Source organism: Neltuma alba, unplaced genomic scaffold, assembly GCF_004799145.2.
Source record: "Neltuma alba isolate B1F8T4 unplaced genomic scaffold, ASM479914v2 tig00007552_pilon, whole genome shotgun sequence".
Classification (NCBI taxonomy): Eukaryota; Viridiplantae; Streptophyta; class Magnoliopsida; order Fabales; family Fabaceae; genus Neltuma; species Neltuma alba.
Genome location: NW_021634812.1, coordinates 59,274 through 72,375, shown reverse-complemented (window position 1 = coordinate 72,375; position 13,102 = coordinate 59,274). Strand labels below are relative to the sequence as shown.

The following is a 13,102-nucleotide window of genomic DNA, read 5'->3' as shown; positions in this document are numbered from 1 at the left end:
GTAAGTTCTGTAACTCTTGCATCACATTATTAAAAAAGGTCAAATACTTTTTCTTGTTAATGCATATTGAAATTACCAAGTAAAGCACATACCAAGTGTAAGTCAACTACACTTCTACTTGTTCTCTCCTCATTCTCAACCCTAACTTTAGAGCCCTTCCCCTAATATAATAGGCCTCTGCAGCTTCGCCTTTCTTTCTTTGTCAAATCCTCAACACCAAATTATTAACTTTATCAACCACTCCATTCAAACGAACAACAAAAAAATAAAGGTAATAAATACATACCAATAAGAGGTAGATACATCCTCCGACATTGCAATTCTCTTCATCATTGTCTTGCTTTACCTTTCTATACACTTTGACATAATCTTCCATCTCTTTTCACAAGTTGTTCACGATGTATGTGGCCTAATCAAATTGGTAAAATCCATTCATAGTACAACACATTATCCTTATTGGCTTGTCACTCACTGTTATTTGTGAAGTAGGAACTAGAAAACTCCCAAGTGTGTACAACATAAATAAGAACTCAAAGTTGTCTTCATTCTCCCTAGATTTAATGTCTTTGAGTATCTTAGTAAAATAGACTTTACCATATTCATTCTTCAACCTCTTATATGTTTTACTATCATCATCCACATCCGTTCTTACCTTTTTCCCTGTGTGGAGTATAACCCAACAATTCTACAACATCTATCACTTCTATTTCCTTGACTTTTGCCCTTATTATAAATTGATGGGTAGGCGGATCATATGATCGATGTAGCATTCCATTTTGTTAAAAACAAAAAGATACATATATTATTAAATATATATATATATTATAACAGTGGGTAGCATGTGGCCACCCACTGTTTGGTTGTGAGGGAAAGGGGGGTTGATCCCCATGCGCTCTTCCTTAATAAAAAAAAATCAAATTAAATGGAATGAAATAGTGGGTCACGTGACCCACTACAATTAATTCCTTTTCCCTTCTCCCTTGTCCCTTCTCCCTCCGTCCTGTAGCCTTCCTTTCTGCTTCGTCTTTGCATTTCCTCTAGTTCGTCGCTATGAGAGAGTGAGTGTGTGAGAGGGAGTTAGTGAGTGACAGCAAGAAGGGTGTAATATCCTAAAGTTTATTTTAGGTTTAAAAAAATTTCAATAAATAAATAAATAAAAATAAAATAATGTTGAACGTGAATGTTGAAATTGAGGAGTGAAGGTTGAAAGATGAGAGTTGGGAGTTGGGAGTTGGAAGAGAATTATAAGGGGACCTAATAAATGTGTGGGAGTGTTATTTTAACACTCCCCACAACCCAATTCCCCTGCGCAAGAAGGAAAGAGAGAAAGAGAGATTAGAGTGTGTGTGTGAGAGAGGAGCATACCGGTGAAGGAACGGGCAAATTTTGAAGATATTTTAGGTACATAAAATTACTTCTTTTTATTAAACTTTCTTTATGAATATTTACTGTATATTTTAAGCTTTCTATTTACATTATTATTATAGTGATTGGAAAAAATTTTGAGACTTACATATGATATAAGTATTGAGTTTTGCTAAAAGATGACTATAGAAATTTAGAAGTAAATGAGTGGTTAATTTTAATCGGTTTAGATTTCTCTATTTGGTAGTTTTAGTATTTAAATTAATTTATTTAGTTGAAAATATGTTATTTATGGGATATATCATATTTTTACCGATTAAATTTAAGTTAAATAATTTATTTGGATTGTTTGATATATTATTGAGATTTTAATCGGTTTAGTTTTATTTATTGGGTGACTGGAGGTTTTAAAATAATTATTGTAGCTAAAAATTTTATTATTTATGGAAAATATATATATATATATATATATGGTAGTTATACCATTAAAGTTTTGATTAGATTATTTAGTTATAAATATTTGAAGTATTAATGAATTTTTGAGAGTTTGATTTTCAGGTTTAAACTGAAAATGAGATTTTTTAGAATTTAGAACATAGTAATTTTATATTTGGAAATTGTGGAAAATCCTTTTTATTTAGGTAAATAATTTGGAGGTGGTAAATAAATAATCTGGGTTGTTAGAAATTTTAAATTATTTCTAAAATACTTAATAATTTTTGGGTTATGAGAGTTGCAGGAATTTAGAATAAAAATTTAATTAAATTAGAAATTTAAATAATATAGAGAAGTTTAATTAATTAATTAATTAATTAGTTTATATTAATATGTGGTTATATTAATTGTGTAGATTAATTATTGGTTGAGCAAAGGATTGACCTTGTGATAATCCTTAGTATTGCTTTGGTGAGAGGTAACTACTTTCCACTTATTATATGTGCTAATATGTTATTTGTGAGTATTTTTCATATTTTTGAATAATATTTGTTATTTGGAATTCAAGTAGATATATTATATCTTTTGAGCTATGAAAATTGTTTTGTGGGACTTTTGGAATTGTGGCTGAGAACTTTGGAAACGATATATGATTTATATCTTATGGATTATACTGAGAAAAGATTGAGACATTTTTTATTATATTGTGAATGATTGGTTGTTATTTGGATTTTGGATTGAGTTCTATCCTACCACGTGGTAAGGCCGCCATTGTTACACATTGGTTGGCTTCTTCCTTCGTCCCCCATAGTGAGGGATAGGCCTTTGTGGCTTTTTATTCATCCCCCAAGTGAGGGATAGGCCTATATGTCTGATTAATCCCCCATAGTGAGGGATAGACTTATGTAGCTTGTATGTTAGCCTCCATAGTGAGGGTTTGGATGATTGAAATTATATATCTATGTTTTCGAGAATTAATAACTGTCCCACTTGACACTTCACGAGCACGTGTTAGTATGTATGATGAGTTGGAAAGTTAGTTACTGAGGCGTTTGTCTCACCTCGTGGTTTTTACTATCTTCAGGTGATTGTTCAGGTGGTGACCCATTAAGGAAGACTCCGGAGGAATAGTGTGCTGTTATAGCTTGTATAGCCTCCCGAATTTTGTTATATGTGTTGATTTGTTATATATTGCCACATAGGGCCCACATTACTCTAATGCTGTAAACTAATACTTTTAATTACTACTATCTGATATGGGGGTCGTTGGAAGGCCAGAGATATTTAAGACTTTGCGTATTACGCACTTTTGGATAGTATTGACTTTTGACTAATGGGCTCCATGACTTGTATTAAAATGTTTTATTAGTTCGTGTGTTTGAAAGTATAAGTTTGGTTTGGGCTAACAGTTAAATGATATTTCTGGACTTTGAAAGTCCAAGGTCCAAGTTAACGATTAATGTAGCTTGTAATATAAGTTTATTTCTTTTAACCATGATAGCGAATTTAAAATTTTAAGATTTCTTCTTTTCTATCATGGTTAATCATTCAAATAAATTGTTGAATTTAATCTAAAATGGTTTTGAAAGAACAGTTGTCACAAAGGGAGTCTTATTTGGTCTCATCTAGGTAAACCATTTTTACCCTACCTCTTCCTATTTACCTTCTTCTTCTTATTTTGTTTTGTTTTTGGCAGAAAAGTAAAGTTTGTTAGGGCTTGTTAAATTTTTAATATTTGAGGCTTCTAACTTATTTTTATAATATTAGTGGAGCTTATGGGGTTAAAGTAGGGGTTTTATGACCTAGGTTTTTACTTAAATAGTTGATTTGAGGAAATATAAGTTAGGGTTTGGCTGGAAAATTGTGATTTGTGATAATAGTGATATTAATTTTGAAATTGATCTCTTAGTTTAGTTCATTGAAGGTTATATTGAAGATTCAATGCTTGAACTTTGAGGATTTTTGTTGGAATAAGAATGTTGATGATTTTTGGAGAGACTGTGACTAGTGGAAGTTGAGTGTTTAGAGTAAATTGGGAATAATGTTAAAATTTAATGATGCTAGTGAGTGAGAGGTGATTAATGGAAGAAGGAAATAGGATTGTAATGATGAAATGAGGAATGGTTAATATATGGCTATTTTCTTAGAATTAAACTAAACACTTTTGGAAAATTTTTGAGTTATTTGGAACGAATTGCCTTATTAATAATTTTGATAAGTGGAATAGAGTTAAGAAGTTTTAGGATTTGTTATTTGGAAGGATGTTTGGAGGAATAGATGAATTATTATTTTTCCTAAAGATATTTTCTTTAAGTGAGCCAATTATGGGGATTTAATTAATAAACTATTTTAATGTTATATTAATTAGTTTTTTTTATTAATATATGTTTATAAATTTATTATTGTAGAGTGAGTTTGGTTTGGGCTCTTGGGTCTTGAATCCTCCCATTTGTGATTTTTGTGTCAAGAACTTGAGATAACCACTTTCTAATTTACATTGTATGGTTGTTGATGTAATTATAAGCATGTGTTGATATTATAAGTGCTATCATTATATGTTATGATGATTTATGTATAAAAAGTGATATATATATATATATATATGAAAATTGATGTTTTGATAAATTTATTAGTTAAGAGGGCATGAATTATTTTATCTTGTGAATACCTTGTTGATATTGAACAAAATTTGATTATTGAATATGAGAATACTTTATGAATATTGAATTGTGTGGAATTGGATGGTTGAAATGCTTATGGGGCTGTATTGGGTTGTGTTGAAATGTAATTGTGAAAAGTTTGATTATTTATACCACGTGGTATAGTCGTCGCTTGGTGTCCAGTGACTGGCTTTAACATTCTTAGGACCCTCAATATCACCATTCCTTTGGCTGGATCAAGGGTCAGCCCAAGGGACATAACACCTTTCTGTATTCCAAGGAAATGGAATCCATGATCCAATATGGGCTTTGTAACTTTTGGCTGAGTTATACCTCATATTGGAGAGCTTAGTGCAGTCTTGTTAAATAGACAAATCCTGTTATGTGTGAATAGCCCATGAGTTCTGTCAGAGGTTACAAGGAGGTTATAAGGATGGTTGATGAAGTTCTGTGCATGCAAGTTACTTTTTGAATTATCATATATTGTTTTCTGTAAAGATTTTTACCCTATATGTTATTTTGAAATTGTACTTTGCCCAATTAACTACTTTGCCCGCTTAACTATCTTGTAATAACTCCATGTATACTTATTGAATTGGAATTGTGGTTACTGGGTCAATTTGACTCACCCCATGATTATTTAATATTTTTCAGGCGAGAGTTCAGGTGTTGGTCCTAAGGAAAAGTTGTCTAAGGCTTGAGTTTCCCTTTCTACTCTGTATAGCCTCTGTTTTATTATACATGCTTTGATTGATGTATATTGCCAAACTTTAGGGCTTTTTTGTTAAACTCATTCTAGACTTGTGCTATTGGGCAAAGCCCTTTTTGGATATATGTGAATGTTATTTTTGGTTACGATTGATATGGGCAGCAGTAATAGTTATTTTGGTGGACTTCAAATGCTCTGGCTCATTCATGATTGGTTTTAGTTGTATTTTTGGGATCATAGAGATTCATGATGGATTTGATACACATGTGAAAAATCAAGTGTTGATTATTTCTTGTTACATTAATTATCTTTGCTATTCTAGAATAGTGGCTATTGCACTATTATGGATATAAATTGTTAATGACTATGACATATTTCTATTTGATTAGCTTTGTCCTTACTACCATGGTTGACTTTTTGAAGTGATTAGCGAAGTCTTTTATATAACTATGGTAGTTCTTAATTATATAATTTATTCTTCCTACCATAGTTACTACCTAAATGTTTTTGGCTAACTGTTTTCTATATATTGATCTTTAAAGAACTAATTATTATTTTGGAATTAAGTATTTGTGTACTTGTTACGGGAGCTGTTACAATCTAAGCATACATACTATGAGGTCACAAGGGAGTCTCTCACATCCCATGTCAAGCAAACTTGAGAATCCTAAACTTTGTACCTTGGCTTTCAATTTTTCATCATTATTTATAAATTCTACTAATAACTTGTATTGCCGAATTGAGCAACGGGTACTAAAAGTAACTTTTTTCATCCGCTTCTTTTTTGTCCCTTGTTTCTTTGATTGCTTAACTTTATCATTATATTTCTTCATCTCCTCTAATGGCAGCTCCCCCCATGCTTTTATTGCCTCCCTTGTTGTCTCACATTCCTAACTTCTTTTCCTGACTTAAATTCATGGAGAAAAAACATATACCTATTCTTTACTTCTCCACTTGCCTTTCCATCTCCTTCTACTTCTAATACCATTTTCATTACTGCAATGACACCACTTCATAGTCATTCATTATAATATATTTCTTTCATAACAATGTCATCAGTTCCATTAACAAATATAGTTAGTTCCACTAACAAATGTAGCAAATTTTATTAACATATTACCTAAATACCATTGCCCAATCAATTGAATTTGCATCACAACAATGTTGTCATTCCTATAACAAATCTAGTCAGTTTCATTGACGAATTTGTACAACTGTAATAACATGTCAACTTTTTTTATTTTATAGAAAAGTTGTTATTACCAACACAAATATAGAACGACCAATAGTTATTATTTCAATACGAAACCAACTAGTACTATTTACTACTTACCTCATTAAATTTACTACTCGGTTAATAGAATTTATTTCTGATTTCCAAATTGCTAGAATAGGATAGCCTTTGCAAATTTAAGCCACGCAAAGACAAACTTTTCAGCCTAAACTATTCAATGAAAATGAAAGTAACTCTATGATTGCCACACATGCAGACAAAATTTAACTAAATTCAACTTCCTTAAAATCTCACCTTGTCCACATAGAAAGCTATACTCTTTTTAGCTAAGTCAAATAACACCAACAAAACTATCCTTTCTAGTTTGTTCTTTTCCTTCAAATCAAAATAAAACAATCAACACAACAAAAGCCATCCTTCATTCCAATTCAAAGCCACCCAATATGGATTAACTATCAAACAAAATCATTTCCAAATGTGTATATAACCAAACACATGAGCAATAAGATGGAAACAACTTTTTTCGATGTATGGTAACTTATATGCGAAGAACAAAGATGGAACTAGAAAGAGGAATGCTAGACAATTACATTTTAAGCTTCGGAGACCCATCGAAAATGTTTTATGAAGAACAATATTCAAGCTTCCTACTTTTTTATCACAATCAGTATTACTTCAGCGACCTTCTCGACAACAACAATCCCAGGAGTATGAGTTACTTTAGACAGGGAATATACTTCAACAACGGTAAACAACTTCAGCGACAGTAATCTACTCCTATGACAGCGGCAATGTGATTTTGGAGAATCCTTTTTAGTGACTGGAGGAACTTGGATTTGTTTTGCCAAGTAGAGGAAGTCAGTTCCTCACTTTCTTCATCACACAAATACACTCCTCAATTTTCAAAAACAATCAAGGCATTTTAGTCTTTATGCCAAAAGTGAAAATTCCAAATTGATGCCTGATGCTCATTTGGTCATTTTGTTCATTTGGATGCCTATTTTGTCTTTTTGATTTTCATATAGTATTTTGTGGTCATTTTCCGTTGTATTAATTGAAATCAATTAAAATATGTTTATTTATATTTAAATATATTTATAAAAATGTATATTTTTTGACCATATAAAAATATAGATTAAAAATTTATAAAACAAAAAGTAAAGAAATAAATATTTTAAAAAAAAAAAGAGGAAAATCCAACTGAAAGCCGCAGAAAGGCAAAAATGAAAATTAACTATTGCTAGCATTATCCATGCGAACGAATAATTTGGTTTCGTTGTTTGTTTAGATATACAAAATATTTTGGATTAATAATAAATGATTGTGATTTGATTTGAATAATTGTTTTTGGTAAATATTGATGAGAAAAAATTATAACGATTTTTAGTATAAATTAAGAAGATCATAAAAAAAATATTAAATGGAGGTATCATGAGAGAAAATGTACGGATTTAATTAGGGCTAATTTGGTATTTTTAAATTATATTTTGGTTTGGTCCTTGTAAAAAATTATAATGTTTAAGATCCTTCCCAGTAAATATTAGTTTTATTAGGTCCTTGTTTCAAATTTTCCATAATAATTATTTGTAGTTTACCAGTAAAAAGTTTGCAAGTAGTTAAATGTTCTATCCAATTCTTTATAATAATTCTGTAATGAATTAAATGTAGCTCCTTGGTCCTGAAGATGAGCTTAAGGCCCTGGAGGGCCTTTATTCTCTCTTACATTTTTGTTGTCTCTTAAATTTAAAGATTTTTCTATATTACTGTCAAAAAAATTACTGTCATAAATAAACTGATACAACATGCGAATGCCAAGATGTAAATATTAGCCTATTTACGTAGCTAAGTGGATATTATTCAATAAAATGATAGCCACATTGCCAAACCACCCTTTCCCTCCAACTCGTACAGTCCTCTGCGCTTCGAAGGCCAAGAAACAACGGAAACAATGGCGAATACAAGAAAACAAAAGCACCCTCTCTTTCCCAAAACCCAGACCGACCCCACTGCTCGTCAATCACGAACCTTACACCCAAACGAAATCTCAAGCGCTAGAAGAAATTGTGAGGGACCTTGAATCATCTGTTGACAAAGGCATAAAAATCGATGCTGAAATCTACGCTTCTTTGCTCGAAACTTGCTACCATTTGCAAGCCATTGATCATGGAATACGAGTTCATCGCCTCATTCCCAATTCTCTTTTGCGTAGAAACGTTGGTATCTCATCGAAGCTGCTGAGGCTGTATGCCTCATGTGGGTATATGGATGAAGCACACGACGTGTTTGATCAAATGTCGAAGAGAAATGAGTCTGCATTTCCGTGGAATTCACTTATCTCAGGGTATGCTGAAGTGGGTCTCCATGATGATGCCATGGCACTCTACTTTCAGATGGTGGAGGAGCGTGTTCAACCTGACTTGTTTACATTTCCCCGAGTTTTAAAAGCTTGTGGGGGAATTGGGTCTATTCAAGTCGGTGAGGAAGTGCATAGGCATGTGGTTCGTTTTGGATTTTGGAATGATAGGTTTGTGCTAAATGCATTAGTTGATATGTATGCCAAGTGTGGTGATATTGTGAAGGCCAGAAAGATTTTTGACAAGATGCCTCATAGAGATCCTGTATCATGGAACTCAATGCTTACAGCTTATATACATCATGGCTTGGAGGTTGAGGCAATCAACATATTCAAGCAAACACTTTTAGAAGGATATGGGCCTGATTCAGTGGCTATATCAACAATTCTTACGGGTGTGCTATCACTGGATGTCGGGGTTCAAGTTCATGGATGGGTTATTCGGCAAGGAATTGAATGGAACTTGTCGGTTGCTAATTCATTGATCATAATGTACTCAAATCATGGCAAGCTGAATCAAGCACGTTGGATATTTGATCAAATGCCAGAAAGGGACGTTGTTTCATGGAATTCTGTAATATCTGCTCATTGCAAACACAAAGAAGCTCTTACATATTTCGTGCAAATGGAGGAAGCTGGTGCAAGACCTGATAAGATAACATTTGTTTCAATATTATCTGCTTGTGCCCATTTAAGTTTAGTGAAGGAAGGAGAGAGGCTGTTTTCATTGATGAGTGAAAAATATAGAATAAAACCAACAATGGAACATTATAGCTGTATGGTTAACCTTTATGGAAGAGCGGGACTAATTGAAGAGGCTTATGGATTCATAGTTGACAAAATAGAGTTGGGTGCCGGTCCAACCGTGTGGGGAGCTTTGTTATATGCCTGTTCTATTCATGGAAATGTCACTATTGGAGAGATTGCTGCTCAAAAGCTTTTTGATTTGGAGCCAGATAATGAACATAATTTTGAGCTTCTTATGAAGATCTATGAAAATGCAGGTAGATCAGAGGACATGCAGAGAATAAAAATGATGATGATTGACAGAGGATTGGATCATTAAACTGTTTACATTACCAGAGATCACAAGTCTGCTAATCACACTTGAGATTTTGTTTTGGAGTAAATTTAGGTACAATACAATTCTCAATTTCTTCAATACGATTGTGAATAAGCTTTTATATGAATCAAATTGTTCGCTTTGTTAATGTGCTTTCATTTGAAACCTCATAGTAAATCCCTAGAGAGTTTCATACAAGTCTTGTTTTCTCTGAAGGACTTCTGACAATTTGTTGTTGACCATCTCCAGAATGCATTTAGCAGATAGAAATGACAGTGTTCGCTGATTCTTGATTTTGCAAAACCAGATATATCTCCATGTGTAACTGCCATGTTTTGTGTTCTGGCATTTGTTATAATAACAAAAGGAAAAAAAGTTTTCATTCCTATTTGGTTCGTCTGTTATGCCCTTTGGGAATATGAGTCAAATTACTCCAAGTGCTGTTTTGCTTGAACTTGAATGGAATTTCTTGTCCTCTCCAAAAGAATTGCCATTGAACAGATTCTTGTCTAGTCTGAGTTTGATTCTTCTTGTTTAATCTTGGTGTTACGTTTGGTAGGTCACTAGAAATCTCTTGCACCCTACTGGTACATTTGGCTATCAGTCTCTCACATTCTTCACCAGAAATCTCTTCCATCTCCCTCTTCCATCTGGAAGACACTCTTTCAAATGTTTTACTCTAGATTCCCATTGTTGCAGCCAGACTCATTATTGTCCTGATATCAAAATGATGAAACCCAGAAAGAGAACTGATATTATTCATGGGATCAAATGATATTCTTCTCACAGAGTAAAATGGAAATAGAGATAATAGTATCGCTACCATAGAAAGAAACCAATAGCGAAAATGAATTTGGGGCAGAAATACTAAAGACGCCCCTGACATTCAAACGAGAGCAAGAAGCAAGGCAGCATCTTAGATTTCTAAATGCTCAGGTTGAAACTCAAACGGAGCCTATGGGAGGTAATCTTTAATATTGGCCTCAAATTTTTCTTTCCACTAGTCTCTTGCTACTGTAAGCAGTGAGACTGTAATCTATATTGCTCTGTGATAAGAATATCAGTTCTGATCCATAGATCTAGCTGTTTTTTTTAACTGGTTTCATCAGTATCAAAAAATAATATTTGATGTGCAGGAAAGGAAATGGAATACTTATTTAAATGATGCTGGCAGGATGGTAGTAGAGGAATGGAAATAAATAAGGAGGAAAAGGACTCAAGTATGATTCTTACCACTTATTTGATCAAGCCCTACACACGTTACACCCATTTCATAGCTTACTATCTCCATCAAAATTCTACCGCACCACATATACATGCTCTTCCCCTGTTAGTCACCTCTACTAGGTGGACCATAAACTTGGTTCCCTCGAATTCTGTTTCATACACCTAGAGTGGATCGTGTATATTTGCACAAAATTTGGAATGAGTCATACTGTTTATGACTTATGAATGATGTAATTGTTTTTATACTTTTTTCCACAAGATGAATGATGTAATTGTTTTTATACTTTTTTACATAACATTTTTTATTTAAAGGAGAAAGTACTAAGGTGAAATCAAACTCACATAGGGCCATTAGCTCTTATATTTTATTTTGATGATTTGGGAATCAATTATGAGGTGAAGGCTGTTGCTACAGATAACATTTTGGAATTATTTCTTCCTTTTGCTTTTTGTGTTATCTACAATCCCCACATCTGAATTAGGTTTGTGGTTCTGTTATTGGACATTCTCTTCATTACTGAGAATTTGTCTAGTCATTTGCTTATTCTTCATTAGCATGTTGGGGGTAAATTTGGAATTCTGGCTCCTAGTCCCTCGGTATCCATTCCAGAGGAGGAGATAGAATGACATTCACTTGTGGATTTCCTTCGAAATTGGTAGAAGAAAAACAATTCCACCACACCAAACAACTTTTTGTTAGAATTAATCACCGATTCCTTCTTCCATTCCAAGGTATTACATTAAAACAAACATAATTTAGGCTACCATGTCATCTAGAAAGTTTACTTACCAATAGATATGAGAGTCCATATTCAGTGATATTAGTTTAAATATAAGAGCTAGTTGAGGAATTTGCTTTGATTCTAAATGTAACACTTTAATCTATTATGTCTCTCAAATTTAAACTAATGATTAAAGGAAACATTTTAGGGAAACCAACACATTCTTTTACAAATAACTAAATTAATTTTTTAAATATTTATAAATTAATTATTTAAGTTTTACATTTAAGATTGGAGGAAGTATTAAAAATATAAAGAGCCATGCTATGTATAAATTATAAACAGCATGTTTCATTTTAATGCTCGCTCTAATTAAATATATTAACTTTAATTAGCTAGTCCCTAGTCACTCAATTTTCCAATTTGTCTTCCAGTGCTTTGTCGATGATATTTCTATTTTGGATATGTAAATACCAAAAATGTCGTATTGAGGATATAATATTATATCTATGTTTGCGTTTTTATAATAGCTCTGTATTTAACAAACAACTGATTGAGTTAATAATTTGGAGGCCATCAATTGTTAATGAAATAGTGAACTTTTTAATAAAATGTTTAAAACACTATTTATTCAAACAAAAAATTATTGACCCAATCGAGCCTAATTTCAAACATAAATAGTGAACATATATAATATTTTTATAACTACAAAAGAGGCACTTTGTTTTTAGGTTCCATCAAAAAGGAATCAAATTGATAGATCTATATGTTTGAACATATTTATACAAACCTTTTGGACAAGAAAGTGCCAGCTTTTTTTCTGACCAGCAAGAATACTAGGCCTGTCGCAACATAAAACCATATATAATTTTTTATTATGTTTTAACAATTTTTTTTTAAGTCAAGGTAAAAAAACAATTTTTTTTAAAGTTTGGTTCATCTACTTGATTTTTAATTAATTAATGAATAATTATTAATTAATACTTATCAAAAACCTTGATTGATTGGTGAGCATCAGCATCTTCGAGTTTTAGCATCTTAGTCTTGTACATAAATTCCCCGCAAGCTTATTATATTTTTTTAATAATTGTTAAGCTGCAATAATAATACGTCTCATTAATTTATTCATGTCTAAAGCCATTTTAGTTAATTATTACGTTCTTTATTATGGCATGTTTGCTTTAATTCTATGCATTAAAGTTACCTACAATTCTAATGTATTTCAATTTGCTAATGTAGGTATTATTCTGTCTTTTATGGATATTCTAGCATCCATATTTGTTTTATAGTTCTATATATGAGAAATTTTAATTTAACCAGTTCTTTTTCAAAGA

At 32.1% G+C, this 13,102-nt stretch overlaps 1 protein-coding gene across 1 annotated transcript; it reads left to right on the top strand.

Moving 5' to 3' along the window:
- The first annotated feature begins 8,268 nt into the window (after window positions 1-8,268).
- LOC114752799 (pentatricopeptide repeat-containing protein At4g25270, chloroplastic-like) lies at window positions 8,269-10,713 on the top strand. The gene is made up of 2 exons (XM_028941502.1): window positions 8,269-9,891; window positions 10,379-10,713. The coding sequence occupies exon 1, from the start codon at window positions 8,269-8,271 to the stop codon at window positions 9,820-9,822; it is 1,554 nt and encodes a 517-aa protein (XP_028797335.1). The 3' UTR covers window positions 9,823-9,891; window positions 10,379-10,713.
- The last annotated feature ends 2,389 nt before the right edge of the window (window positions 10,714-13,102 follow it).

Coding starts and splice junctions, on each gene's coding strand:
- LOC114752799 (XM_028941502.1), top strand. CDS start 8,269: ATGATAGCCACATTGCCAAACCACCCTTTCCCTCCAACTCGTACAGTC.